This window comes from Buteo buteo, chromosome 5 (assembly GCF_964188355.1).
Source record: "Buteo buteo chromosome 5, bButBut1.hap1.1, whole genome shotgun sequence".
In the NCBI taxonomy this organism is placed as follows: Eukaryota; Metazoa; Chordata; class Aves; order Accipitriformes; family Accipitridae; genus Buteo; species Buteo buteo.
The window spans coordinates 43838312-43865405 of NC_134175.1; the positions used below are offsets into that span (position 1 = coordinate 43838312).

Consider the following 27094-nt stretch of genomic DNA (forward strand, 5'->3'; position numbering starts at 1 on the left):
CTTGGGGGTCTACACAAGCCCCAGGGTTCTGGAGGTGGTGAGCTGCAGCCCTGTGGCCCCTCGTGGCAAAGCCTGGCCTCGAGTGGGACAGGACTTCCCAGGGATGGGGATCCTCTCAGGCAGGTGGAGCTCCATCTGCCAGTGCTCCCCAACCTGAGCAGGATTGAGGGGTGCCCTTTCTTTGTACAAGCTCACGGGATCCCCTCCTTAGCAGAACTCTCTGTTGAAAAAGTACCTTTAATTTTCTGACCTATATAAATTGCCTGGGATAGCTTTACAGCAGTATGGCAAAGAAACTCCAGCTCCTGCCAATGACATTAGTTCCAGCCGTGACGTTAGTGTTTCATACCACACGAGTGAGAGAAAGAATAGAGAGATAAAGAATAAACTGCTGTACATGATGTTTCATCTGGGGACGGAGGGACCCAAAGATAAAGCAGTCACGGATGAACACCTTCATCTCCTCAGCTGTGTATAAATAAAATTGCAGGTAGAACTAACTTTCTTCCTTGCTGTTGGAATGTAACTTTTCTGTCACGTCCCAAAAATAAAACCCCAAACATTTTATCAGTGCGAAAATATTCATGACCTTTTGCTACATGCCCCATGTTATTTCTTATGACTTCAAGCTCTCTTCATCGTCCCTGTCCGATTCACTCGTGCTGCTGCCACCAGGGTGTAACTCCACTCGCTTCCCCTTGGCAGAGCACTGCCTTCCTCTTCTGAGCCGTTACTGCTGAGTATTAGCTGCCAGCTCTTCAGCTGGGTTAAAAATGGCCAGAGACAGTAGTAAATTATTGCAGTGCTCTTCCACTTTCTTTTCCTGCAGGCTTCAGCCTGGAAATCTGTGGACCACATCCTGGTGTCTCTGAAAGACAACTAAGCAAAACCAGCGCTGTCAGAAGGCTGAAACACCCACCTCCCACCGGGGCCTGCAGGAGAAAAAAACGCTCCTTTAGAGCAATAAATCCTGTAATTTGCTGAGCCCTATTCAGTCCCATGCAGCCTTTCTTGACACAGGGTATGAGTGGACACATTGGCTCAAACGGGCCTTAGGTAGCCCACCATTCTGCCTAAGGTTTGCCAAAAGTCAGTGCCTAGGGAAGAGTAGAGCTGGATATAAGAACACATTTATTATGTTTCCCAACCATTTTCTGAGCCTCCGGTTATTCTCAGCTCAGGGATTTCTTGATCTGGCTGGATGTTACTCCCAGGTATTTGCTGTTTCTTGGCATATTTCTTTTTTTAATGAACTCATGCTGTCACCGCTTGAATCATGCCAGCATTTGCCATCTACTTCCTTTGGCCAAGCAATCCCAGCCCAGTTGCCCCAGGATGATGCTCTCCCCATGACCCTGGGGTGCCCAGCTGCTCCATGAAGCCCCGATTTGGGGATTATTTTCACTGTTCCTGACCCTTCTTTAATACTGGGCTGAAATCAGTCAGTTAAGCAGAGCTGGGGGGTCCTGTTCACCTACACCCTTTTACTGGGGTGGCCAAGGCCACTGCTGAACTGATGCTTAGGAAAGGCCATACCCATCCTGCGCTCCTTTAGAGTAAAAGCAAAGTCCCCACTGGCCTTACTGAGACAAGATCAAGACTTAGTGCTTTCTGCTATGCACTCCTAGTCCAGCAAGAAGGACGTCTGTAGAGAGAAACCTTGAGATAAAATCCAAGCCCGCTTCTGCAGGCAGAGGGGCAAGGAGCTGGGATGTTCAGAGCAGAGGGAGCTCCTGGGCAGCAGAATGAGGATGGGCCAGGGCAATGTATGAACTAGCAGAATTGGAGGGAGGGGCTGAGACACCTTTAATGATGTCAAAAAGGCTCCCAGAACCATGTCTAGATGGGTGACGACCGGGGAAACCCTCCCCAGGCACAGAGATCCTCTCCACCAAGCTTCGTCCCTGGGGATATGAGGTGTGAAGGCAAGACCTGGGGCAGGGCAACCTTAAAATCACAAAAGAAAAGTATTGGTCTGGGAGGGTCTTAAGATAATTCCTGACATATGTTTGTGCTATCTGCTCTTAAAACTCAAAGACTCCCAGCCCTCTGTAGATAACCTGTCCTAATGTATAGTTACCAACACAGTTAGAAAGGACGTATTTTTTCCCCAAATGCCTGCTACTAAGCTCTGTTGCTAAACAATGAGCTCATTCCTTTTTGTCCTCCCCTTGGTAGCTATGGAGAGCAATTGACTGCTGCCCTCTTCATAATAACCTCTTACGTATTTGAAGGCTGTTATCAAGTTCCCACTTCTCTTTTCTAGGCTGTCAAATAACTTTGTTAAATCCAAGAAGTATCACAGCTATTGTTTGCCCATATTCTTTACGTCAGATGTCCCATTCCCAGCTGGTGGGAAGTGTCACACTTACCCAACCTGAAACGTCTGGGAGCCTGTGATGCCTGTGGGGCTGTAGGCAGAGCAGGATGCCCGTCACTGCCAGGGGAAATCACAGGCACAGCCCTGAGCCTGCCGCACATTTGCTGGCACTCCTGGCAGTGGGTGTTTTTGAGCAGGGGGTGATGGTCACTGTGCACAAGGGAAGTGCCTCCGTGTCACCCGCTGGCTGCACGCTGCCCTGCAAGGCAGGGCTCAACAGCTTGTCTTACAGTTTTTAAGGAGCCATCATCCACTGCCTCTGCACAGGAATTGCTCTTGCTGTGGCGTCTGCCTCTTTGGAAACTAAGTAAAACTGAGCAGGAGCATGAAGTGCTGAGTTTTCCAGCCCAGCTGAGCCTCTAGAGGAAGAGGCTCCCTTAATTGCTTGAAATCCATCACCTTTCTGTGATGGTGGTGTCACCTTGCTTCTGCGTGAAAAAAAAAAAAGAGGCACATCTGATTTCCCCTCTTTCCCCTGAGCTTTGCTGTGTCTCGCTGGCTCACCCCAGCCCGGGGAGCATTCTCAGTGCTGGCTCTCCAGGCAATAGAAAAAGCTCTGGGGCCCCCAGGACCAAATTGCACTCGCACCAACATTTTCTAAAGCTTTTAATACCATGATTACGCAGAAGATACGATGGAGGGTAACTTCCTGGAGCGTGGAGCAAGGTATACGGGACTAAATGACGAAGCGACGGCTTGGCTTTTGCCTGTTAGAAACTTCATATCATACAGAGATGAATGCAATTAGCTCTGCGCTCCCCTGACCGGAGCAGGCTGCCATTCAGCATTGTAGCATCCCCACCTTGTGGTGCGGCGCCGGACTGCCTGCGAGCCCTCCAGCCTCGCCGTCCCCTCCGCGCTCCCCAGGGCTTTAGGGACCCTTGGCCATCAGGCGTCAGGGTGGGCCCACATCAAACCTTGCCTAGATGTTCATTGCGAACAGATACCTAAGGATGTGCTCTGCCTCTTCTTCTAGACAGGCGCTAGAAAGTCTGGAAAAAATCCTGGATAAATGAGGAAAGGTTTGTTGGTTTTTTTTTGTGTGTGATGTTGCTTAAATCTTTCCTTCTGGAAAGATGAAACCTGTGGTTCTGATACCTAAATAAGTACCATGAAAATTCAAAATATCACTGAAGATTTCCCAGAGGTGTTGCACAGCTGGCCAGTACCTTCTCCTTTGCTGCTTTCTCAAGAAAGGGTCTCAGAGGTGATCTGTGAGCTTTACTGAAAGTATATTTTGCAAGCAAAAAAGATGTAGCCATTTGTGATTCCTCAGTTAGTGCTGTGAGTAGTCACTGGTCTTCAGAAAAAACAGATATTTCTAAACCCCACTGATTACCAATTAGGTCAGTGAAATAATCCATCATCTGTAATGAGGTGATAGTGTAAGATCTCCCTTCAGAGTAAACCAGATATTTTTCTCAAAGACCTGGGTGTTCTTCAGTCTCTGAAAGCATCTGCAGGAGGAAAACTTGAGCCCGAGCTCTCCCCTCCCAGGTCCCATGCTGCGAGCTCCCTGGCACGTGCCCCATGGCCATGGGCACAGAAACCGCTCAGCACCTCCCAGCAACAGAGGTGGAAACCTGCCAAGGTGGACACGTCGGGGGGGAACCAGCATCCTCCTGCCCCGTGTTAAGATGAAACAGCTTCAGTCCTCATTCTTTGAGGGAAGGTGGCATAATATTGTGTCTGGTAAAAGAATAAATAAATAAATAAATAAAATTTTGTATTTCTGCACACACTGACTGTAACACATCTGGGTAGATGCCTGGTACCCCAGGGCTGCATTTTCCCCAGTGCTCTTCAGCACTCTCTGAATAACAGAAACAATTTACAAAACCATAAAGCCATCAGTGACTTTGACTAGCTCAGAGCCCCTTTCTCTGTTGAGCTTCTTCCTTGGGTATCAAGGAGTGAAGACTATTCAGATGCACTCAGTGGAGGAGCTGATGGCTAGAAGGAGCAGGAGGCGTCCTCCTCCCTCCCGCTCCCTTCTGTGGCAAAGAGATGATGATCTGCAGGGTCTCTTAAAAAGCTTCTCCCCGGGCACGCTGACTTTGCAACCTGCTGATGAGTTAATATGAAACAGAGCCCTGGAAAATGCAGGGAGCGAGAACAGCAAAGCAGTCCGGGGGTGGGGGGTGGATAAATCACGGGCACGCTGGCCGGGAGGGGAGTCGCAGGGCTGCAGAGTCATAAAGGCTGAGCTTGCTCCATACGCCTCAGCCGCTCGCCGGGTTGCTCCAGAGTTAGTTGACAGAGCTCTGCCTTACAAGCCTGGTCTTCAAAGCATTCCTCTCTTTACTGTCGAACGCACCAAATGTCTCCCACAGCTGTTTAGTTGGTTTGCGAGCCTTGTTAAGTGCCAGGTTTATCATAGCTTTCCCAAGGAATGCATGCTCCCAACAAGTAGCTGAAAGATATTATCTGGTTCGACCAGCTGAGGACTTCAGGCTCCCTAGATCAGCAGAGGCTTTTTGGAGACTAGCTGGGAGTATACAACCAGTTTCCTTACCCGGGTAAATGCTGGGCAGTTTGATATGTTTAATTGAACTTGGTTGTCCTTTGGGCTATGTTCTGCTGGGAAGAGAGGTGTGGGGATTGATTCTCAGCATCGTCACCCTCGTGGTGGTGGAAAAGCACCAAGTATCGCTTGGGAAGCCATTCAGGTAGTCACAGTCTTTCAAACATGAAGCCTTTAATCAGTGTATTTATAGTTATACCACCATAAAGCAATATCCATCACCTAAGGCTTGTCTACCTCCAGCTGGCAGAGCCTTCTGCGCAGACAGTTCTAACGTTATCTGCACCTTGCGTCCTCTCCATGGTATAAGCCAGAAAAACATCCCTTCAGTGGCCATGGTTGCATCCATACCAGGATTTCTTTTCCTGTCAGAGCAGTATCAAACCATGCCCACCCGTGCAGCGTAAGGCAGAGGTCTGCAGCCTGGTCTGGGAGTCGTACCGAACACAGCCTGCTTCCCTGCAGATTAAACCTCGCCCACGCTACTGGCTATTAAAGTTTCCTCCGCAGCATTAAGCAACTCTAAGCTTTCTTTGAAGTTCACTTTAAACATCTCTCAAAGCCATAATGGGTAATGTGAAGGTGAGATATATAATGGCCACAATAACCTTATAAAGCATACAGAGAGATGGCCAAAGTACTTGAGTACTGCAGAGTACCGAGCCACTGAGTAAATGGGCTTAAGAGCCTGCCTCTCTCATTTGCTTGTTCAGCTGATTGATGTGACCATAAGCTCCCCATCTGCAAGCTCTCCAGGCTCTTCCTAAGCTGGGTTTGTCCATGACACACAGTTAATAATATTAATTATTGTCTCTCTCATCTCTGGGGAGAACAGCGCTCTCCAAGCGAGAGCAGAGGAGAGCCCCTCCGGTCATCAGCTGCAGCCTGGGCACAGCGGGCAGAAGCAGAGTCAAACAGGGAGGCGAAATATTAGGGAGAAACATGCCAAGATGGGGTTTCCCCTCCTTTTGCAACTGGCAGGAGGAGGCTTGCAGACGAGCGCCGTGTGCCCTTGGATGGAGGATACAGGACAGAAACTAAGCAGTGATTTAAAATCCTTCACTACAGGATGATAAAATTACAGTATGATATGAAGGCATGGAAAAGTAAGAACCATAAACTAGGAAATTCTACAAAACAGATCACAAGACAATAAATCAACTCCGCTTTGAAAGTGATATCAAGTTAGATCACTGATGAAAGTGATAATACAAAGCTCAGGTTGTACAGCAGACTGCTATTTTCGGTGCTGTCTTAATGTTTCGAATGTGAAATTCAGACTCAGAGATACAGATTTGCACAAACTGACACAAGTATTTTTTTAAAGATAGCCTGAAGAACTGAATCACAATCCAAACTGAGATCATACTGAACATGTGGAAAAAAGAAAGAATTCAGCTGAAGGTGTGGCAGTGCAGGGGCAGAGGGACACACGCGACTTCCAGCAAAGTGAAAAGAAAGAAAAAAGGTGTCAAAATAGGTATGTGTTGCAAAATATGTTCTCTGATCATACTTTTTCTCCTTTCAGCTGCCCTTGATGTGAGCGTTGGCAGATGGCAAACTGCCACCAGTTTGGACGTCTTGTGCTTCCCTCAGGAAGCTGCTGTTTTGGTGGCAGCGTGAGGTTGGACGTCACCCCGGCCAGAACCTGTCCCCAGCCCTGCCAGCCGGGACGGACACCTTCCTGAAAGAGTGGTTGAGAAGCTGGAGGCATTTTGACTTGCCCTGGGGTGGCATCACAGGCACCAAAGGTTTCTTGGGGGGTTAAAATTAATTTTTCCTCCTTGGGGTTAGTTGGTTTTAAGTCCCAGCTTGGACCTCCTTAAATGAAAGGGGGTTGTTGTTGGGATTCTTCTTAATGTATGCATCAAAATAAGAGGAATTGAATTGGATGCAATAACTATTGCACTTTTCACTTGATCCTAAACTTAGTTATAGTTATAGAAATATTAGCCATTCTTTCAGTGATCCTAGCAAGCAATGTTCTTGACATAAAGGGGAACTATGTTCACAGAGTAAAGTCTGCCGGTCATGTCGCACTCAGCTCCTGTCTCTGAAGTCCACGGACCAAATTCTTCCTTGGCATAAGAGTTACTGCAAGAATCAATTTGATTTGATGAGTCAAGAGGTTACCCAGCATCAGCCCGGGTTGACAGTTTCATTTCAGCACAACCAGATTATTTTGGATATCTATTAAACTGGACCAACTGGTATTCCTATTCCCATGTATATACACACATACCAGACAATAATCTCCTTAACAACCCACAGATGAATTCCTTAGCTTATGAATCTGCCAGAAAACACATAATTTTCCCCATCAAGGAATGTTGCTTGGCACATCTTTAATATATCACTTACACAGTCCTCAATCAACCTAAATGATTCATCTAGCAACATCTCTTAGGCGAGGCTTTACGTGATTGAATGGTTTATCCTCACTGAAAAAGCACACGCCATCCAGTCCCACGTATCAACTATAAAAGTTATTAATAACTAGGAATTATTTAGATAAGAGCCATGAGGCCAACTTTAGCCTGGGTGACTGCAGCTGGCCCACTTTGAGCTCCGTCAGTAAAAATCAGCCAGAATTTGCCCCCATGGGAACAGATCAGAGGCTCGCAGGCTCAACACCAACCCATGCATCATATTTTATGTTGTGTTTTACAGTTTATCAGCCTTCAGATTAAGATTTATTAGTGTTGCCTTGGTGTTTAGTGGTTGTAACTCACGACGTGCTCGTTGCTTTGCGGCGTTGCCGTCGCACCGGTGCCTGTGACGGAGGGGCTGGTTCTCGCCGCGGGCGCTGTACCAAACTACAACCCCACGCAGGAAAACCTCCTCAGGCAGCAACGCAGGGACACCAGGTCATCCGTGTCTCTGCCAGGCTGCTCGTCCTCTCTCTGTGGTGCCTCGCCTCCATAAAAGGCCAGGAGACAGATCTCTTCACCCACCGCTGTGATCGGGTCCACCGCTGCCGTTACGAAGGCCACGTTAAGGGCTTGACCACCTCTTGGATGGAGACGCCGATGATGAGCTCGAGGACAGAGCGCAGCACGCTGCCTGAGCCAGCGCAGCCAACGCATTGTCCAGGGCACCTGGGAAGTCATTTTTCATGCACGATAGCTTCTCCCCTCCAGGGCTGGATGAATTACGTAAGGTTCCTTGGACCCCAGACAGGCGAAATGGGGTTATAGCACTGTGTGATCTCAGCTACAGTTCCCAGCCCAGCGTCCTGATATTGTGCGCAGACATGGTAACTTGGCTCCTTTCCTGCTTGAAAACATTTGTTTGGATGTTCTGAGACTTTCTCGAGGTTGTGGACCCCCGCCATAGGGTGTTACACGGCTTTAGATAAGAAATCTCCATAAAACTGTAAGCAATGTGTCTTCTGCAGTAAATCTTCTTAGTCAAGAGTGAAGCAGTCACATTACGTTTCCTGACATTGCAGCCCACCTGTTGCAAGGAAAGTGCCAAGAAAATTATACACCAGTGGGAAAGTGTAGATTGCATAGATGACTTGGGCCCAGCAAGAGTCTGCGTGGTGATAGGATATACATTAAAAATCACCCTCCCCATCTATGAAGCTTTCTTTGTGCAGCAGAAAGGGAATCCCTGGCTAGACAGAGGCAAGCAATCAGCCGGCTCAGACACCACAGCCATAGCGGCTCTCTCCCCATTGAAAGGACGGAGGATTAACTGGGTGTTGGACAGACAGATCCTGCCTAGCGTGGCACTGCGGTTATTCTTAGGGAGCCTGAGGCTTGAGGAACAGCCTTGGTTTCCTTGCCTGAACCCAGCAGCTCCCTCCTGCGCCACGCGGCCGGGAGCGAGGAGTCAGCTGGCAGCACCGCGGGTGCTCGGGGATGTGGGGCTGCCCCTGCTTGCTGGTACAAGCCGCCCTGGGAGTCAAAATGATGGGCTTGCTGTCTAAACAAGAAGTTTACAAGAAAAGATCTGTTGACACTGAATGATCTAAATGCCCTTTCTTTATCTACTGAATAATTACCGCTAATTTATTACTTCTGAAAAGATTTTAAAAGCCCGGCAGTGCCTTGTTCTCTGCAGTCTGGGATCACTTTGCTTGTGCACCACCGCCTGTGCGGCCAACCTGGGGATGGATGAGACCTTCATGGTCATGGGGTCTAATCCTTGCTATTGGCTTCCTACCATCCCCTTTCCGAAAAGGATCAACTTTCACACGCCGGTGGGGTTCATCCCTCCCACTTCAGCTGAGAAGTTGCTCTTGGAAGTCCCTGCTGCAAGGGACACAGCGGCCAGCCCACAGCTTCTGCCCGTGGGCCAATGTTGCCCTTCCCCTGCTTCTCACAAAAGTACTTTTGCCTTACATTTCTCTGCCTTTGTAGCACTGTCATCAAAGCAGCTGATGAAAAAAACCCCTGTGCTGCATCAGCTGCTGAGGCACCAGCGCTGGGTGCTGTGTCAGGAGCAACCACTGATTTTCTCCTGCGGTGACACCGGCCTGGGAAGGCTCTCCCACCAGAGACACTTCTGCAAAGGGCTTCTCTCCTGCAGAGGCTGATGCTGACACCCATACCCTAACCTGAGCTGCATGTGAGAGGGGAGTCCCACAAAGCCGAAAATACACATCGAGGAGTTAAAAAAAAAAAAAAAAAAAAAAAAAAAAAATATTTCCTTCAGGGTGCAAACAGTAAGCAGCTTGCGAAGCAGCTTGGCGAGCCAATACTGCTGGAGGAGCAGCGTGCTGGGATGGGGAGCAGCTCAGCTGTGATAGCTGGCGAGAGCCACAAGATGTCTCTGGAAACCAGCATTTGGACAAAAAAAGGCATTAATAACCCCAGGAAAGGGGCCGGGCTGTTTCCATCCGCAGTGAGCGCTGAGCCCCGGGGATGTGCGCTCTGGTGAGCCTCTGCGTGGAGCCCCCGAGGTGGGACAGCCCCACTCGCTGAAGCTTCCTCTCCATCGCCATTTACTCCAGGTGAGAATTTGGCCCCTGAGGTCTCACGCACGGCGTTTTCTCACCGCACGGATGAGAACTGTGGATCAGTAAATCACCGTCGGATTAAAAACTATATTGACTTCTGAAGTCACGGGACAAACAGCAAAGAGTGCACATTGAAAACCAGATTAATCACAGTGCAGCAGGAAACGGTAAAACCAGGAGCAGTTCTCTCTGGGAGCCCTTCTGCCACACGGTCCCTGCACACCAGAGCGGTGTCTGCACAGCTTTGGACCCCTCGGGGTCCGTGGGCACAGCACGGCAGTGCCTGGACCTGGCCGGGGTCTCAGCGCTGGCCATCTCAGCCCAGAGCAGCGATGGAGAATCCCTTTCTCCCTTAGAGACCTGCTTCTGCTGCAGGCCACTCCTGAGAGAGGTAAGGGAGAGGTTTTCAGCTTCTGAGATGTTCCCTGTAGGCAGCAAAGGCCTGGGTTTATAACCTCCAAACGTGCTAACTCCTATGGGCTTTCGCTACCGGCACTGGCACCCCCAGGGATTGAGGAGTACAGAAAAATCCCTCTGCGGCACACCCACGGAGGGATGGACATTCTGAGGATGAACTGTCTCTCCCTGACACAGGGAAAAATCCTGTTGAACGTGACTCAGAGCTCAGCAGAACGCCTGCAGGTCCTCATCCTGCATCCATGTCAGTCACCTGGGGAACTCCTCTGCCTTTCACCAGCTCCTCTTGGCTTCCTAGTAAACAACTAGAGAATTGTAGGGTGGAAAAGGCCCATATAAGTCTAAAGTTGTTATTAAGAAATAGGCAAAGCACAGTAACTAGTGACTCACAAAGTTTACTGTGAGAAAACAAAGCTATCCTTCAATGGGCCACGTACAGAGACAGCAGTTACTGTAAACTGGAAAACCTCTTTAACATCCAAATAAATTGCGTGGCAAATAAAATCCTTTGCCCACCAGGCTCAGTGATTCTAAGTATCGTTTGTTATAGGATTTGTTTTCCTTCTTACAAATCTTAAGACAGCCATTTAAATTAATAATAAGCAAGTTATGGGGATAATAGGATTTTTAATGAGCTGTTTCTGGTTGGGGGGTTGCCTTTACAGAAACCCATCCACTGCACTGCAAATGCCAGTGTTTAGCACTACGGCGATGTGGTGAAAAGTCCTTTAGTCTAAATCTGCTTGAACAGAAGGACCAAACTTTGTTCTTGCAGTGTGTTTAGGAAAACTCCCCCAGGACTGAGCTATTGTTACATCACTTTACTCGAGGCACATACATTCAGATGGAGCCGGACAAGGAAAAAAGATGCAGTCGCTATCTGTGGCATGATTAGAGGAAGGATGGCTATTGCTGCAAAACCAGCCCAGTAAAGCCTACTCTGTGGCAGCTGAAGGTCCTTCTCAGTCTCCTAACAACAAGTTTAAAGTCTTTTTTTTTTTTCCTACAGAGGCCTGCGAATTTCTGCAACTATTTGCAGACAGAGGCAAGAGGCTGCTGGATGCCAGGGCAACATGTGGGCGACAAAGTCAGACCCTCTGCAACATGCCGGCAGCTCTAGCAGGGGAATCAAAATGGGAAAGGGCAGCTCCGTGGCAGACCTGACTGCTCCTCATCCCTGCACACGAAGGGCGTCCTCAGTGCCTGCGCCCAGAGCCAGTCTGGGACTGGGGAAGGGAGATAAGACTTCCAAATTTTTTTCCACGCAGACTATGAACACGAGAACTTTTGCCCCAGTGCTTTTCAGTGAAACACATGAAATAAAAATGAAGATGATGCTGGGGTAGGTCTGCCCTTCGTTACACAGATGGGGAGCGTAGAGCTCTTTTACTAATATGATTGCATAGTAATCAGACCATTTGGAGCTGTTATTGTGTGACATTTCTTCATGACATTTGGCTTGACTTCTACCTCCTGGTTTGTCTGAGATGACTGCTCTTTTTGGTCAGAAAGTACCTATCTCCCTCCAAAATGTACTGTAGCTCAGAAGCAGAAGACCTGCTCCTGAATCGCTACCCATCCAAAGAAATGCTTGCCCCAAAGGACCGGAATCCCACAGAACATTTAATTTTCTGCATGAAAAACAAAGCTGTGGTCCCTCATTTGGGATCTGTGTCTCTCAGGATGTCTGGGCTGAGGCCTCAGGCGGCTGAGGGATGTTGTGTATCCAGCTAGAAGAACCCACCCCAGCCCGTAACCACCCTTCCCACAGCCACGGCTTTGTGCAAAATGACAGAGAGGGTAAAACGGTGAATGCGAAATCTCCTGAGTGAAAAGGAATTAGTAAAACCCCATATTCATGAAATATTGAGAGCTAATTATATGTGCATCGGAAACCTCTGGGGGAAGGGAGATGGAGGCCTTTCATTAGACGGTAACTGGAACTTTTTCATCATTTGTCTAGCTCAGGAATGTAAGGCTGCTGTCTGGAGAGGGATGTGGGATTTGGCTGCAGGGCTGGGTGTGCAGGTGAAGTGCCATGCTAGCGAGTATTTCTATTGTACTCTGGCACGTCTTGGAAAAGGCTCTCAGCTGTAGAAGGTCGGTGGGGCTGGGTGCTCCTACATCTTGGCACTCCTGCAAGACCTCTTCAGTCATATGCACCAGGAGGAATCGTTGCTCCCAAATAATTTTTCATCTTCCTCCCACCTAGCCCCCAAATGGGTCCAAAGTCCTGTCCCTCACTGCAAACCCGGTTGCGGTTTCTCCTGGAGGGCGCAGACCCCCGTTTCTGCCAGGCTGCCTCCAGAAAGTTCAGTTTCTTTGCTTTTGACCAGCTCGCTGCTTTTGCAACCGAAACGAACGGCTAGTTACTGCCACTGCACCATGGACCAAATTCAAGACCAAGATCAGAACCAGTGAAGAAGGGGGAAAGTTTTTATCGCGGAGCCGGAGGAAATGCTGCCCGCTGCATGGCCAGCAGTGCCCGGCAGCCACAGGGCAAGGGTCGCAAAGTAAAAAAGGGGGAAAAAAGTAGCCTGCAGTGGGGGATGGCGGGTTTTCTCTCTCAAAGCTTTGCAGTGACTTTAGACACGAGGCTGGCTCGGGGAAACCCATCCCAGCTCTCTGCCTTCTGCCCCTTGCTGGGAGGGTGAAGGCACCCACGTCCCTCCTGCCAACCCCCCTGCCAGCACCCACCGCCCTTCTCCAGCTGAATTTATCCCCCCCCCACCCCGCCGTGATCTCCAGGGGACACCTCTCTCTCCCCACGCAGGGAAGCAGCCCCCCCCGGACCGCAGGGACCAGCCGCCTCCTGCCAGCGACTGCTCCCCAAAGTCGTGCCGTGCCCGGCCGCCCCCCCGCAACCTCCCCCGTGGCGAAGCCCCCGCGGAGCCCCCGCACCCGCGGAGGTGCTCGCGTTGCTCCCGCGGCGGCAGCGCGCCCCGGCCCTCGGCACATAAATCAGCATTAAACCCATTCCCCCCTCTGATCCCTGGTGCCACCATCTATTACTCCCCCAGTGCGTTTTCTATCACCTTTTGTTAGAATTACACAGCCGGAAACTTAATTTACCCGGAGCTTTAAAGACAAATAAATACAGGCAGGCCGGTGTCCCCGCGATATGCCTATTTACTCCTGCGATCCATAGATTATTATGAATTGTTGTGATTTTCAGGCTGCTGCTGTTTTAAATACCTTCTCTGCTACTCTCCGTGGCTGGAAAAAAAACCAAAAAACGCCCACCCTTCCCGAGCAAGGGGCAAAGAGCAAGAGACCATAGCACAGGCGCTGGGTTTTATTTACTTTTGCTATTATTGTTATTATTATTTTCGAAATTTGGAGCGAGCGAGGTTTTCAATTGCTGAAATAATTGCCTGGGAGAAAGGTTGCTTAATCTGCTCATACATTATTGACTCGGGCTCCAATATTTGGCTTGCTGGTTTTTATCGCAAGAAGATCACGTACAAGAGTCTTTTGCATAACAATTTTTAAAGAGGACACATCCTTATATCAAAAGTGGACGTGACTTGAATTTTGCCGGCGTTTGTCCCTAAAATGACCCAATTCCGGTTACTGCCACTGGGCAGCAGTAACATTGCATCATTTCTCCAGGCAATAGACTTATTTTGCTTTACTCTCTGCCCCTTTCCCTGCCTGCCTCCCCCCCCCCCCCCGAGCCAACACGTACTTTTAAAGCTGATTATTTTGTCTTGCTGCGTTTTAGCCCTACGCACACTGTTTTCTCTCCCTGGGAACGGATGAGCAGAGAGGAGCAAACCCGGCTCGTAGGAGCAACATGGCTAATTAACGCCGAAAGTTCCCGGGCAAGGCAGAAATAGTGCCTTCAACGAAATTTTGCCGTGAGCCGCCGCGGAGAGCCCCCAGCACCGGTGCCAGCTCCTCCAGCCACCTCCCCGAGCATCCTTTTCCCCCAGGAGGATCAAAAGAGCCCCCCCCTCTCCCCTGCTTTTTCAAATCGAAATCGTGCTGCTTCCCAGCCCCACTGGTCAAGTTAATTCCGGAACAAAGGAGGACAAAAACACAAAGGATTTCTCTCCCCCAGCCCCCCCGCCTCTGCCCCTTTCTCCCCGTCTCAAACTTCCCCGGTGCCCGCACCCTGGCCCGGCGCAGGCCGGGGACCCCCCCCCTACCCCGGCATCGCTTCCCGGGCCCGGAGCCACGGCCCGACGATGGGGGGGGGGGGGGTGAAATGACAGAGGGGGCCCGCGGTTAGTGAGGGGTACGGGGCTCGACCCTCCTCCAGAGCACTGGTAGGGAGAAAGCCCTGAGCTGCCTGCAGACTGGGAGGGGAGAAATGATGACACCCACGTCCCCCGCCACCGGTGCTGTTGTTTGGACCTCGGGGTAAAAAAAAAAAAAAAAAAAAAAAAAAAAAGGCTGCATCATCTCCCCCACCCCCCCCCCGCCACCTCCCCGCCCCGGGGTTGGATTTGCACAAGTCGTTGCTGGAGAGCCCGGGCCACCCCGTTAAGGCGGGCACCTTCAGCGGGCTGTGGAAGGCGTGAGCCTGCGGGACGGGAAGAAGCCCCCGGGGAGCATCCTTCCCCGCGGGGAGTCGAGCGAACTTCCCACGGCCACTGTCCCTCTGCTCCCGGGCGGGGGGTTTGCGGGACGAGCCCCTCGGGGCGTCCCCTCGGGGACCCGGGGACGGGGAGGGGTGGGGGGGTCGTGCCCGTCTGCACCCTCTAAGAGCTACACCTATTTGCACACGCGTGTGTGCAAGGGAACGTTCCCCTCCACGCCCGCCTGCACCCACGTCCAGGCGCGCAAATGCACGCGCAAACCCTGGCACGCAAATACACGCACAGAAGCGCTGCCCCCGTGGGTTGGGAGACACGGCGGGTCTGCCCGGAGCTGGACTCACCCCCTCCCCGCACCGACACCCACGGCAGAGCAACGGGGGTGCGGCGGTCCCGCCTGTGCCCCTTTGTCAGCCAAAAAAAAAATAATCCAGAAGCCGGGAAAAGGAAAGGCTTTCCTGCCACGAAGAACCCCGCACCCACTCGAAGTGGGAAAAGTCTTTGGGGGGCCGTTCCCAACACCGAGCCTCACCACCCTGCCCGGCCAGGGACCCCCCTCCCGTCCCCTCCCGCCCTCCGCAGCCCCGCGGAGCGGCCGCGGCCCCGGCCCCGGCCCCGGCCCCGGCCCCGCCGCCACCCCGCCGGGCCGGGCGGCGAAAGTATCCCCGACCCTTCCTCGGGCTGCACGGCTCCCGGAGCAGAGGCAGAAGCTAGGGCGAGACATAGGTAGGGAGAGCCGGAGGAAATGGAAAACATCTTTAAAAACGTAAATGGGTTCGAGCCAGCCCGACACCGGGTGAGGGGGGGGAACGAGGCGCACGCCGGGACCGGCCGGGTGGAGGGGAGGTGGGTGCGGACCCAAACCCTGCCACAAAACTTTCAGCCCCTGTCGGTCACGTATTTAGCGGGGGGCCAGGAGGATCTGGCCCGAAGTGGGGTAAAGCAGCGCTCGGAAACATCCCCTGTAACTTAAAGCAGATTGTCAGGGAGGCAGACGGGGCTGGAGAAAGGCGTTTGGACTGCTCGCCTGTCGAGAGGATGCCGCTGCCCTTCTCGGATGTATTCCTCCCCCGGCCAGCTAGCGAGAAACATCGCCGGGAGCCGGGACTTTTTAAGGCAGCCGATCCAGGTGACTTGTGCTGCTCGCAGAGAGGTAGGGTGGGCTGCAGATGTGGGTGGGAGGCGGGAGGGGGCTTGGGAAGCAGATGGGAAGGTGTTTGCAGCCAGGCCACTGGAAAGCCGCGAGCTCTTCTCTCTCCTTTCTGCTTTCCTTATTTCCTTCGCTCTACCTCGCTTTTCTTTTCTTTTCTTTTCTTTTCTTTTCTTTTCTTTTCTTTTCTTTTCTTTTCTTTTCTTTTCTTTTCTTTTCTTTTCTTTTCTTTTCTTTTCTTTTCTTTTCTTTTCCTTTCTTTTCCTTTCTCTCCTGCTTTATTTTTTCTTTTTCCTTCTCATTTCTATTTTCCTCTTTTCTATGCTTCTTCTCCTTTTTTCTATCTTTTCTGGTTTTCTGTCCTTTCTTTTGCCTCTTCTTTTTCCTTTTCTTTGTTCCTTTTAAATTCCTCTTCTTCTTTGTTTCTTTTCCTTTTCCTTTTTTTTATTTTCCCTTTTTCCTTTTCTTCCCCCTTTCCTCTTTCCTTTTTCTTTTTCTTTGTTTTTTTCCTTTTCTTTCTCTCTTTCTTCTGCTTCCCCCCCCCCCCTTTTTAAATTTTTTTTTTTGGTAGGAAAAGAAACAAACCAATAAAACCGCTAAGAATAAGAAGGACAGTTTTCTCTCCTCTCCCCGGAAACTTCTGCGGGGTGTTTTCATCTCCGCCCCCCTTGGGAAGCGGGGGACAGACAATGAAGTTAATAAAATTAAATCTTTCCTACAGTTCCCCGTGACCTGAGAGCCGGGCTGCATTGCCGGGGTGGGGGTGGTCCCGGATGGTAATTGATTCATAACCGGACACCAGGACGCCGGGGCACAACATCGCCGGCGCCCCGGGAACTTCTCGGGGGAGCGGGGCGGCCGCGCTGCCCGCCCGGCCCGGGGTGCGGGGGCTGCGGCTCCGGCCGCTGCCCGGCCCGGGGTCTCCCCGCAGCCCGGCCCTCCTCTTCGATAAAAACCGGCCCTTCCTCCCTCCCCGCTCCCCGCGCTTCTGCCGGGAGAGATTTGGAATCCCGGAGATATAAACCTGTGCCCCGCAAAAAGTTTCGAGCGGGGCGCCTTCCACTACCTATTTACCAACGAATTACACTGCTATTATTGCTTTCAATGAAGACTGAATCCCCGAGCGATAATTGAATTAGTCTATTGAAGAGACTGTCAGGTACAATGACGTGGTATATCCCGCGCATTTCCCAGGGTCTATAGGCTTTGGGGACCCGGAATGTATAGTCTGACCTTACAGCTCATAATAATAATGCTGCACTTGTAGCAGAAATCTATTCGCATTCACTTTTAACAAAACCTCTGGTCAGCCAGTCCCTGTAGGAAGGATGAAATCTATTGTATTAGAACAACTCATTTATGTCCTTCAGCAAAGGCCCCAATGAGATCTGATCTAGACCTAGAAATAGGATTACCACAGCGTATATTAACCGCGTTTCTATACTTCCTCCTTCCTATAAGGGCGCCGGGAAAAAAAAATGCAAAGGATTTTTGATCCGGTTTTAATTTTAATTTTATTTTTCATTTCAATTTAAAACCCTCCTGCCTTCGGTGGCCTTCCTCCAAAAGAAGAAAAAAAGAAGAAGAAAAAGAAGAAGAAGAAGAAAAGAAAGTAAATACAACGAAATCGGAGAAACCATTTCTCCCGGTTTCCGAAGAGGCTGTGGGTGCCGCAGGCTGGTGCCGTGCGGTGGGAGCGATGCGGCGCCCTCCCGGCAGCCCGACGGCGGGTACCGGGGGTCCCAGCCCGGCTTCCCGGCCCCGCCGCCTCTCGGTTGCTCTCCGCCTCCCGGATTTCATTTTCTCCCTCCCCACGCCAGGAGGGCTGACCCAAGCCCCAGCGCCGAGAGCCGGTGGGGACGGACATCATCCCGCAAGAGACCCGCACCGCACCGAGGCACTTCCGAGGGGCAGGGAGCGCGGCAGCCCGGCCCCGGCCACCGGAGCCCTTTCGGGGGAGCGCTGGGTGTCCTGGCCCCGCTGAACCCACCGGCGGCTCCGCGGGGCTGGTTTCTCCCCCTGAACCCCCCCCCCCCGACGGCACCGGGCGTGGGGCTCCGCGGAGTCCCCCCGCCCCTCGACGGGCGCCCTGAAACCCAGCGGCACCCGCAAGTTACGGAGGGAACTTTATCCTGAGAAGGGATTTTTTTTTTTTTGTAAGCTTCCGTCCTTAAGACGCGGTGTAGACATATTACCCCGATTACTGTAACTATCTGCTAGCCGGAGAGTAATATTTATCTATTTAGATAGGAAGGGTCGCGGTGGAAAAAATATCCAGCCTGAAAATATACATCGTCTTTTCCTTTAACCCCTCCTCATTCATCCAGCCGATCCCCCACCCCCTCCGTACACAAACCTACTCAATTTATAGAGAAGCTTTTAAAATCCAGAACAGTTTCTAGAAGAAGGGAGGACTCCAGATTAAATAATCCCCCCACCACCACCCCGTACACACACACGTACACACACACACACGCGTACATACACACAGTCTTCGCCCCCCCCCCCCCCCCCCCCCCCCGCGCTCAGGAAGGCAAATTAAATAGTTAAAGGCTTCGATTTCTCTCTCTCTCCCTTTTGTTACCCAATTTTGGAACATTTAAGGATGGGTGTGTGTATTGTATTCAATAATAAAAGCTATAGGGCCGCCAGGACATTTATCATCCTATTACTGTAACAAATCCGGGCTCCCAATACATGAAAGGTAAAATGAATTACCGACGTTAAGCCGTCAATAAAGTCATTTCTGTAAATGGTGTCTCCGAAGGACTGCAGCATTATTCAACTAGCTTTATCAGCAGCTGGGAAATTACGTGAAGAAGCTCGCAGCGTGTAATATGGCCCTGCTTACTTTGATTAAGCGTCTTGCCAGGGAATAGTGACAGTGCTTTTGACCAGGTTTTATTCGCCGTCCTGTGATGAACGCCAAGCTGATCAGGCGGAATGAAGAGTAATTAAAACCTATAAATTATCTTTTGCAGCCCTTCTCAAGGCGTCTCTTGCAGGAGAGATAAGGCAGCGAGCCCCCATTTACAGCTCTGAAAGGGACCGCGGCTCACAAAGGCTACGTGGCTAAATGGGATATTGATAGTGTCCTAATTAGAATTTAATTAAGTACCCACGCTCGCTTTTGGGATAAAGATTTCAATTTTGCTAACTTAAATATAAATAAACCCAATTTCGGTGCGAGTAAATGATATGATATTGTGAATGCAGGGGGGGTTTAACATTCATTTAATTGCGGATGAAGCCCTCGATTCCAGGGCTGATTGTGTTCTGCCAGCTATTATTTTAGGGGATTATTGTGCGGCTGGAGGTAACAATCCGGGAATGTTTCCCCCGCACGGAAAATAACCGAGCGTGCCTGGGAGGTGTGGGCACACACACACACACACGCCCGCCGCCCGGGCACCCGGGTTGCTGCTGCCGGACACCCGGAGGGCTCCCCTTCCCTTCCCGGGGCCGCTCAGCCTCCCGAAACCGGAGCCCCGGGGCCGGGCCGTTTCCCCCGGGCCGCCCCCGCGGAGGGCAGGGCAGGCGGCCGGCCAGGCGAGGCGAGGCCAGGCGAGCACCGCAGCCCGGCGCCGAGGCTCAAGGCACCTTACGGATCCTTTGCTAGAAGGTGTCTTTGGAGCAAGGCACCCGCGCACGTATAGGAGCTATAGGCGGCGGCACGTGACGCCGCCCGGCCCCGCGGAGAGGCGCGGAGCGCTGCGCGGGGGCCCCGCGGCCTCCCCGGCCCCAGCCCGGCCGCCCTTTTTTTGGGGGGTGTGTGAAGACTCGGTTACGTCAGGAAAAGAAAACGCCGGGAATTGCCCTTCCCGCAGCCCCCGGGCAACGGCGGCGGGCTGGAGCGCGGCTGCAGCCCCGAGCAGGTGCCGGCCGCCGGCTGGGAAGCGGCCGCGGCTCCCGGCACCCAGCCCGCCGGGACACCCCCCCCTCCCCGCACCCACGTCGTGTAAAACGTGAGGTGTCGTGGGACACCCCCCCACCCCGCTCCCTGTCCCTTCCCCGGAGCAGCTCGGCCCTCCGCGCAGGGCAGCGCCCGGGGCCGCGGGGAGAAGGTACCGGCGGCGGCAGAGCCGAGAAAACCAAAACTAGGGTCAGGGCATTGTCTTTTTTTTTTTTTTTTTCCCCTGTAAATGAATTTTTGGGAAAGCTGCATCGCTCCTGAAAAAGCGCCTTTTTCTTCCCACCCTTGAAAATCCTTAAATTTCCCTTCTGCCTCCACACACGTCCTGAGGTGCTCGCTCTCTGCCAGGCAAAAAAACCCCCAACCAACAACAACAACAACAACAACAATAAAAAACGGGGGGGGGGGGGAAGCAACAAACCGACCCCAAACAAACAAACAAACACCAAAAAGCAGACGAGGAACCACGATACGAATTCAGCTGTGAGCTGGCGGCCGATCTGCTTCATATTCCGAAAAAACCCACCCAAATCCCGATAAAGGAACGAACCAGCCGAGCGGCTGCAGCCCCAAGCCCGGCTCACCCGGCAGCGGCTCCTGCCTTTATGATTATTTATTATTTTTATTATTATTTTCATTTTTTATTCCTAGAAAAAAAAAAGAAAAAAGTTTCGATTCCGGGCAACCTTTACCCCGCTCACCACCTCCCCTCGCTGCCTAACCCCGCCGCGGCAGAATCGAGAATAAAAAGGGGGAAAAAGAGCACCCACGGATATTTTTTTTGGGGGGGGGAAGGAATTCATTAATGGGGGGGCGATAGGAAAGCGCCCGATGACCAAACCCCCGCCACCCGCGGCGGCCCGCGCAGGACACGGCGCGGCTGGAAGAAGTTGTTTACGGGGCTGGCTGGGGGTCGGGGGGCGAGGGGAGGGGGCCCCGATACACGCGTGTAGGTGCGGGCGCGGCGGCCCCCGCCCCGTCGCGGCGCTCCCGCCGCCCGTCCCGTCCCGTCCCCACGCGGTATTTATGGCGGCGGCCCGGCGGGCTCCCATTGGGCGCGGCGTGGGGTGTCAGCGGCGGCGGCGGCGCGCCATTGGCCGCCCCCACGTGCGGGGCCGCCTCACGTGCTTCCGGTGCGAGTGAAAAAAGTGTGGCTGAGGGATTTTTTAGGGAGAGTTTGTTGCACGGACCGGAGCTGTCAGAGATTTGGCCTTTTTTTTTTTTTTCTTTTTTTTTTTTGGAAAAAAAAAACCAAAAACCAAAAAAAACCAACAAACCAAAAAAAAAAAAAGAGAGGGGAAAAAAAAAAGAATTAAAAAAAAATAATAATAAATCGGCCCGGGCGGCGTGCACCACCAGGCTGGCGGGGAAGGGCTCCGGCAGCCCGCGGCGTGGGCAGAGCGGAGCGTGACAGCGGGGCAGCGCGGAGCCGCCGCGGCGGCGGCAGCGGGGAGATGGGCAGATTTTGACGGGTTTTCGGGGGGCGGGTTGTTTTTTTTTGGGGGGGGGGGCCGCGGTGCTGCCGCGCACCTTTTTGGGTTTGGTTTTTTTCCTTTTTTTTTTCTTTTTTTTTTTTTTTTTGGTGGTGGAAATATAAGCTGGTCGGGAGAAGGGGGAAAGAAGCCCTCGAGTGTCTCCCCGGTTTTGGATCCATCCGTGCGAGGGGGAGAAAAAAAAATATCTCAGCTCCAGCCCAACAAGTGGATTTTATTCTTTTTTCTTTTTTTTTTCTTTCTTTTTTTTTTTGTTTTTCCTCTTTTTTAATTTTTTCCTCCCCCTTTTCCACCCCGCCACCCACCGGCAAAGTGGGGTGGGCGTGAAGCGGGTGGGTGGGGGGGAAAAGAGGCAGCGATCTCCGTGGCGGGGGCTGAGCATGGAAGAGCCGCCGGAGGGGCACGGCCACCGAGACGCGGCGCCCGGCCCGGCGAGCAGCGGCAGCGGCAGCGATGGCGAGAGCGTCCCCGTGTCCCCCAGCCCCGCGCCCGCCTCCCCCGCCGCGCCCTGCCCCTTGCCCCTGCCCCGCCGCCGCCACCCGCCGCCCCCGCCGCCGCCCCCGCCGCCGCCGCCGCCCCACCGCACCACCAACTTTTTCATCGACAACATCCTGAGGCCGGACTTCGGCTGCAAGAAGGAGCCGCCCGCGCCGGCCGGCGGCGGAGGAGGAGGAGGAGGAGGAGGAGGCAGCCGGGAGCGGGACGGAGACCGGGGGCAGAGCTCAGGTAGAGAAAACGTCAACCCGCTGCTGGCCCGGCCGCCCAACCCGCCCTCCCTCCTCTGCCCGGACTCGAACTGCCGTCCCGACGGCTCCGCGCCGCCGCCGCCGCCGCCCGCCGCCGCCGCCAAAGCCAGCCCCGCCGCGGCGGCGGCGGCGGCGGCAGCGGCGGCGGCGGCGGCGTCGGGGGCGGCCAAGCCCCCCGCCGACGGGGGCGAGACTCACCCGGCGAAGTACGGGGAGCACGGCAGCCCCGCCATCCTCCTCATGGGCTCTAATAATGGAGGACCTGTTATAAAGCCCGACTCGCAACAGCCGCTGGTGTGGCCTGCCTGGGTCTACTGCACTAGGTATTCAGACAGACCGTCCTCGGGTAAGGAACCGCGGCGCATCTGGGAGCTGTTAAAATCGTGACAAGGTCGCCCCCCCCTCCCTCCCCTTCCCCTCTTCCCCCCTTTTGCTTTGGCTCCCGGCCTGCTGAGGACCTCGCGTGGGGAGGCGCGGGAGTGGGGCGGGGGGGGTGTCCTGGGTCACCCGGGGCGAGAGGAACCGCGTGTCCGTCCCCCCCCAACCCCCCCATCCCTCCGAGTCTCCCAAATTTGAATGTGACGCCGGGCCCCGATTCGGCCGCTTTTCGGTGCGGAGAGCCGGCGGGGAGCGACCCCCTTCTTCCCCTTGTCCCCCCGCCCGCCCCGCTTTTGCCGCAGCCCCGGGTGTTCCGCAGCGCGGCGGCGTGGGGTGGGAGCGCTGCGAAAAAAAAAAAAAAGGCAGCGGATTCGGCTGCTCCCTTCTTTGGGAGCTTTTTCTCCCCTTATTTTTTTCCTGGGTGCTGGTGGCCTTTTGGGGGTGGCGGGGTGGGGGGGAGACCTGAGCCACATGTTGAGCGGCTGCTGGAGGTGCGTGTAGAGAGAGGGGGGGGTTTCTCGGGTTTTTTTTTTCCTAGGAAGGTGGCGGAGGGGCTGGTGGCGGGGGCCTCGGCAGCGAGGCAGAGCCAGGCAGGCCTTTAGGCCGCGCATTGCCGCGGGAACCGGTGCTCCCCGCCGTGGTTTGGGGCCCGGCTCTCGGGGAGGGGACCTGCCTCTGCCCGGGGCCGCGCCGGTGGGAGCTGCCTGCTCGGCCCCCGGCCCCTTCCACGCTCCTTCCACTCCCCCGGCCGCCCGCGGCAGCCCCTTATTTTATCCCCGTTAGTTCCTGTTTTTCATTGTAATTTTTGTTTTTGAAAGAAGCGGAAAGGCGAGGAGAGAGGGATTTCCCCCGTGACACCCCAGGCCGGCAGCCAGGGATCCGCCAGCGCAGGCCGGGACCGGGGCCGGGGCCGGGGCCGGGGGTGGGCTCCCCTGTGCCGGCCCGGGGGTTGCGGGGCCGGTTGCCCGGGGGCCGCTCCGGGACGTGGGGCAGGCGGCGCTGCCCGGCCCCGGCCCCGCTCCGCGCTGCCCGGCCTGGCCGCTCCCCGCCGGCGGTCAGTGCGGCACTATGGGCCCAGCCATCTCTATCCCCCGTTATTGACACCTCCAGCGACTCGAAACTCAGAAAAGCCACTTTGATTGACTCGGGTGATTGATGGAGTGATAGAGCTGTCAGACGGCGCGGCCCTCGCTGCCGGCCGGCCCGGCCACGGGTGTTTTTGCTACCGATTCCCAGGGCCGCCGTGCGCCAGGCGTTTTGCACTTGCGCCTTTATTTCTCTTTCCTCCCTTTTCTTCGGGCAGAGGATTCTTATTGCCGCACGTCCTCCCCGAAGCTCCCCGCTCGCCCCGGCCCGGAGGGGAGAAGGGCGAGGGGAGGCTGGCTCGGCTCGGCTCGGCTCGGCCGCGCTCTTTGTTGTGCTCGGAGCCGCTCGCCGGCCCCGGCCGCTTCTCCCGGCTCCGGGGACGAGCTGGCTGCGGCGGTCGGAGGCGCCGGCACTCCGCCGCAAGGTGCCGGGGCAAAAGCGATTCCCTCCCCGCGCCCTCCGCCCCTCCGCCGGCCGAGCCCGGGAGCATCCCGCCGGGCCCCGTCCCTCTCCCCGCCGCCGAGCCGCGGGGAAAAAACCCGGTTTCTGGGGAAGGGCTGCGCCGGCAGACGAGCTTTCGGCCTACTCGGCGGCCGGGAGGCCTCGCCGGCTGCGGCTGCGGCTGCTGCTGTTGCTGGCGGGGGGCTGCGGGCCCGGGGCCGCCCGCCGAGCTCGGCAGCTGTCGGGGGATTTTCGTAGATCCCTTTTTCCAGGGCTCCCTCCCCTCTCCGCTCCCCCCCCACCTCGGGCCGGGGTGCAGAGGACCGCGGGTAGCCCCCCGGTCGGGCGCTGCTCCCCCGGGGCCGGGCACGCTTCCCCGGCGAGCGGTTGTGGCACTTCACCTGGCCCCATCCCGGCCTGGGGATGGAGCGGGGAGGGGGGCACTGCTTTCGGCTGGGGGTCACGGAGGGAGCTGCAGGCGCGACCGGGGGACCCTGGTAACGATCGGCCGCCGGAGAGCCCGGGCGGCGGCGGGGCTCCGGTGTGGTGAAGGAGAAGGGCCCCCCCGGGGCTGGGCCGGCCTCGCGGAGGGGGCTATCGTGTGTCCCCCCCCCCCCCCCCAAGGCGAGACCAGGGCAGCCCCCGGCCAGGCGGCTGCTCCCCGGTGCCGGGCCGCGGGGTCCCTGTGTCTCCCCCCCGCCGCTGCCCGGCCGGCGGGCCCCGTCCCCGGTCCGTGCGGAGGGATCGCGGCCGGTCCCGGCGGGGCGGACGGAGCGGCGCCCCGACGTGTGGCCGGGGCGGGGGGCGAGCGGGGCGCCGCTCCCCCTCGGCGGGGCCGGGGCTGCGGGGACGAGCGCGGGCGGCCCGGCAAGCTCGGCCCCGGCCTCCCCGCGCCTTCCGCAGCCTTCCCTCCGCCGTGCCGGGGCTGGGGGTGGGGGGACGGGCACACATACACACACGGGACCGGCACAAATTGGCCCGTCGGCCATTTTTCCGGCGGCCGGCGGGGCGGGGGCGGCGGTCGGTCGGTCGGTGTGTCGGTCGGTCGGTCGGCGGCGCGGCCCTGCCCAGCGGCGTGTGTGTGCCCTGCCCGCAGGCCCCCGCACCAGGAAGCTGAAGAAGAAGAAGACGGAGAAGGAGGACAAGCGGCCGCGGACGGCGTTCACGGCCGAGCAGCTGCAGCGGCTGAAGGCGGAGTTCCAGGCGAACCGGTACATCACGGAGCAGCGGCGGCAGAGCCTGGCCCAGGAGCTCAGCCTCAACGAGTCCCAGATCAAGATCTGGTTCCAGAACAAACGAGCCAAGATCAAGAAGGCGACGGGCATCAAGAACGGGCTGGCGCTGCACCTCATGGCCCAGGGACTCTACAACCACTCCACCACCACCGTGCAGGACAAAGAGGAGAGCGAGTGAAGGCGGCGCGGCCCCCCCAGCCCTGCGCCGCGGCGCCGGCCCGCCGGCCGGGAGGCGGACAGGTGCTATTTAAAAGCAGATCTATTGTCTATCCATAGTATAAGGACTCCGATTAAGAAAAAAAAAATAAAATATGAACACTTAAAAAAAAAATTATCTCTATATAGCCAAACAGCATATGACCTTGTATATATTTAATTTCAGGTAAGAAATATGTGTAGCGATCTCTATTTGCTGGACCGTTTCTCTCTCCCCTTCTCTCTCTCTCTTCCCCTCTCTTTTGTTCGTTTGTTCGTTTTGTTTGCTTTCCCTTTTTTTTTCTCGATGTCCGTTGCTCTTGTTTTACAGTAAATGTCCGACTTTTCTGATCTTTCGTTTGACCTTATTTTTTTTGTGTGTGAATTTCTGTCTCTTTTTTTTTTTTTTCCCGAGGAAAAAAAAAAATTCTGATCCACAGACTGCGAGACTGAACCCGCCGCTACAAGCCAAAGATTTTATTATGTTCAGAAATCTGTAGTCTGAAATAAAGTGTAGACTGTGTTCAGGATCCAGGCTGGCTGTAATTTTTTATTTTAGTGTATGGATGTTTGTATATATATACATACATAAATATAAAAAATAAATATATATATACATACACGATACGCTGTGTATACAGTGCCATTTCGGTGGCGTATCTAGGTTTGGTTTTCAATGGATCAGTGCAGCAATTTTTAAACCGCTCATCCCTTGTTTAAAACCCTGTCTGAGACCTTCGGGGTTTTTTTTAATCATTATTTTTATTTTTCTACCCTCTTAAAAAAAATTAATTCTCTTTGGCTGTTGCTATTGTGCCTCACCTCCCTTATCCCCCTTTCTAGCAAGAAATAAAACCCGCCTCGTAAGAACGGTAATAATATATCACCAGCTCCTGCAGGGAAAAAAATGCCTGAAACCGTCTGGACGTTTCGAGCTCCGGGATGTGTTGAAAAGGGGGATTGCCTGACAGCTCCTTGCCTCGCTCCGAGAGGGTCTGTCTGCTCCGGTACCGAGTTGCCGGCGAGGAGCTCTCCCCGGGCAGCGCAGGGCAGAGCGGCGGCGAGCAGAGCACCGGAGCCATCGCCGCTCGGCACCGGCCGCTGCGCTGCCGCTCTCCGGGAGCGCTCCCGGCTCCCTGCCCTCCGCTCCCCGCTCTCGGGGCTCGGGCTCACGTCGGCCCGCGTGGGGTGGCGGAGGGCCAGCGCCACGGCCGGACTCCCAGCTGCGGCCCCCGCTCCCTTCTTCCACGCACCCCGGGTTAAATTCGGCCGCGCCCCGGCCCCGGGGAGGAGGGGGGGGGGGCTGTCTTCGCCGCCGGCCCGGGGGACACCGACGAGCCGGGGTCGGGCAGTGCCCCGTGGCTTTGTCCTCGGGCCGTCGAGGGCCGCCGGGCCCGGGCCTGGCGCCCACGCGGGCCTCGCGTGGGGCCCCGCGGAGCCGAGGGCGGGCGCCGGGCGTCCGCTCCTCGCCGCCCCTGCAGAAACCGGGCGCCGGGGCGGGCGGAGAGCCGACGGGCCCCCCGACGGGGCCGTCTGCCGGCTTTTCCTCTCCTTTCCCCTTCTTTCTGTTCCTCTGAATCCCTCCCCGAGGCCCGCAGCCGGCGGGGCGGAGGGGAGAAGCGGGCCGGG

At 54.9% G+C, this 27094-nt stretch overlaps 1 protein-coding gene across 1 annotated transcript; it reads left to right on the forward strand.

The window, feature by feature from the left end:
* Positions 1-20498: 20498 nt before the first annotated feature.
* On the forward strand, positions 20499-26028 carry EN1 (engrailed homeobox 1). The gene is made up of 2 exons (XM_075029371.1): positions 20499-22476; positions 25132-26028. The coding sequence occupies exons 1-2, from the start codon at positions 21765-21767 to the stop codon at positions 25446-25448; spliced, it is 1029 nt and encodes a 342-aa protein (XP_074885472.1). The 5' UTR covers positions 20499-21764; the 3' UTR covers positions 25449-26028.
* The last annotated feature ends 1066 nt before the right edge of the window (positions 26029-27094 follow it).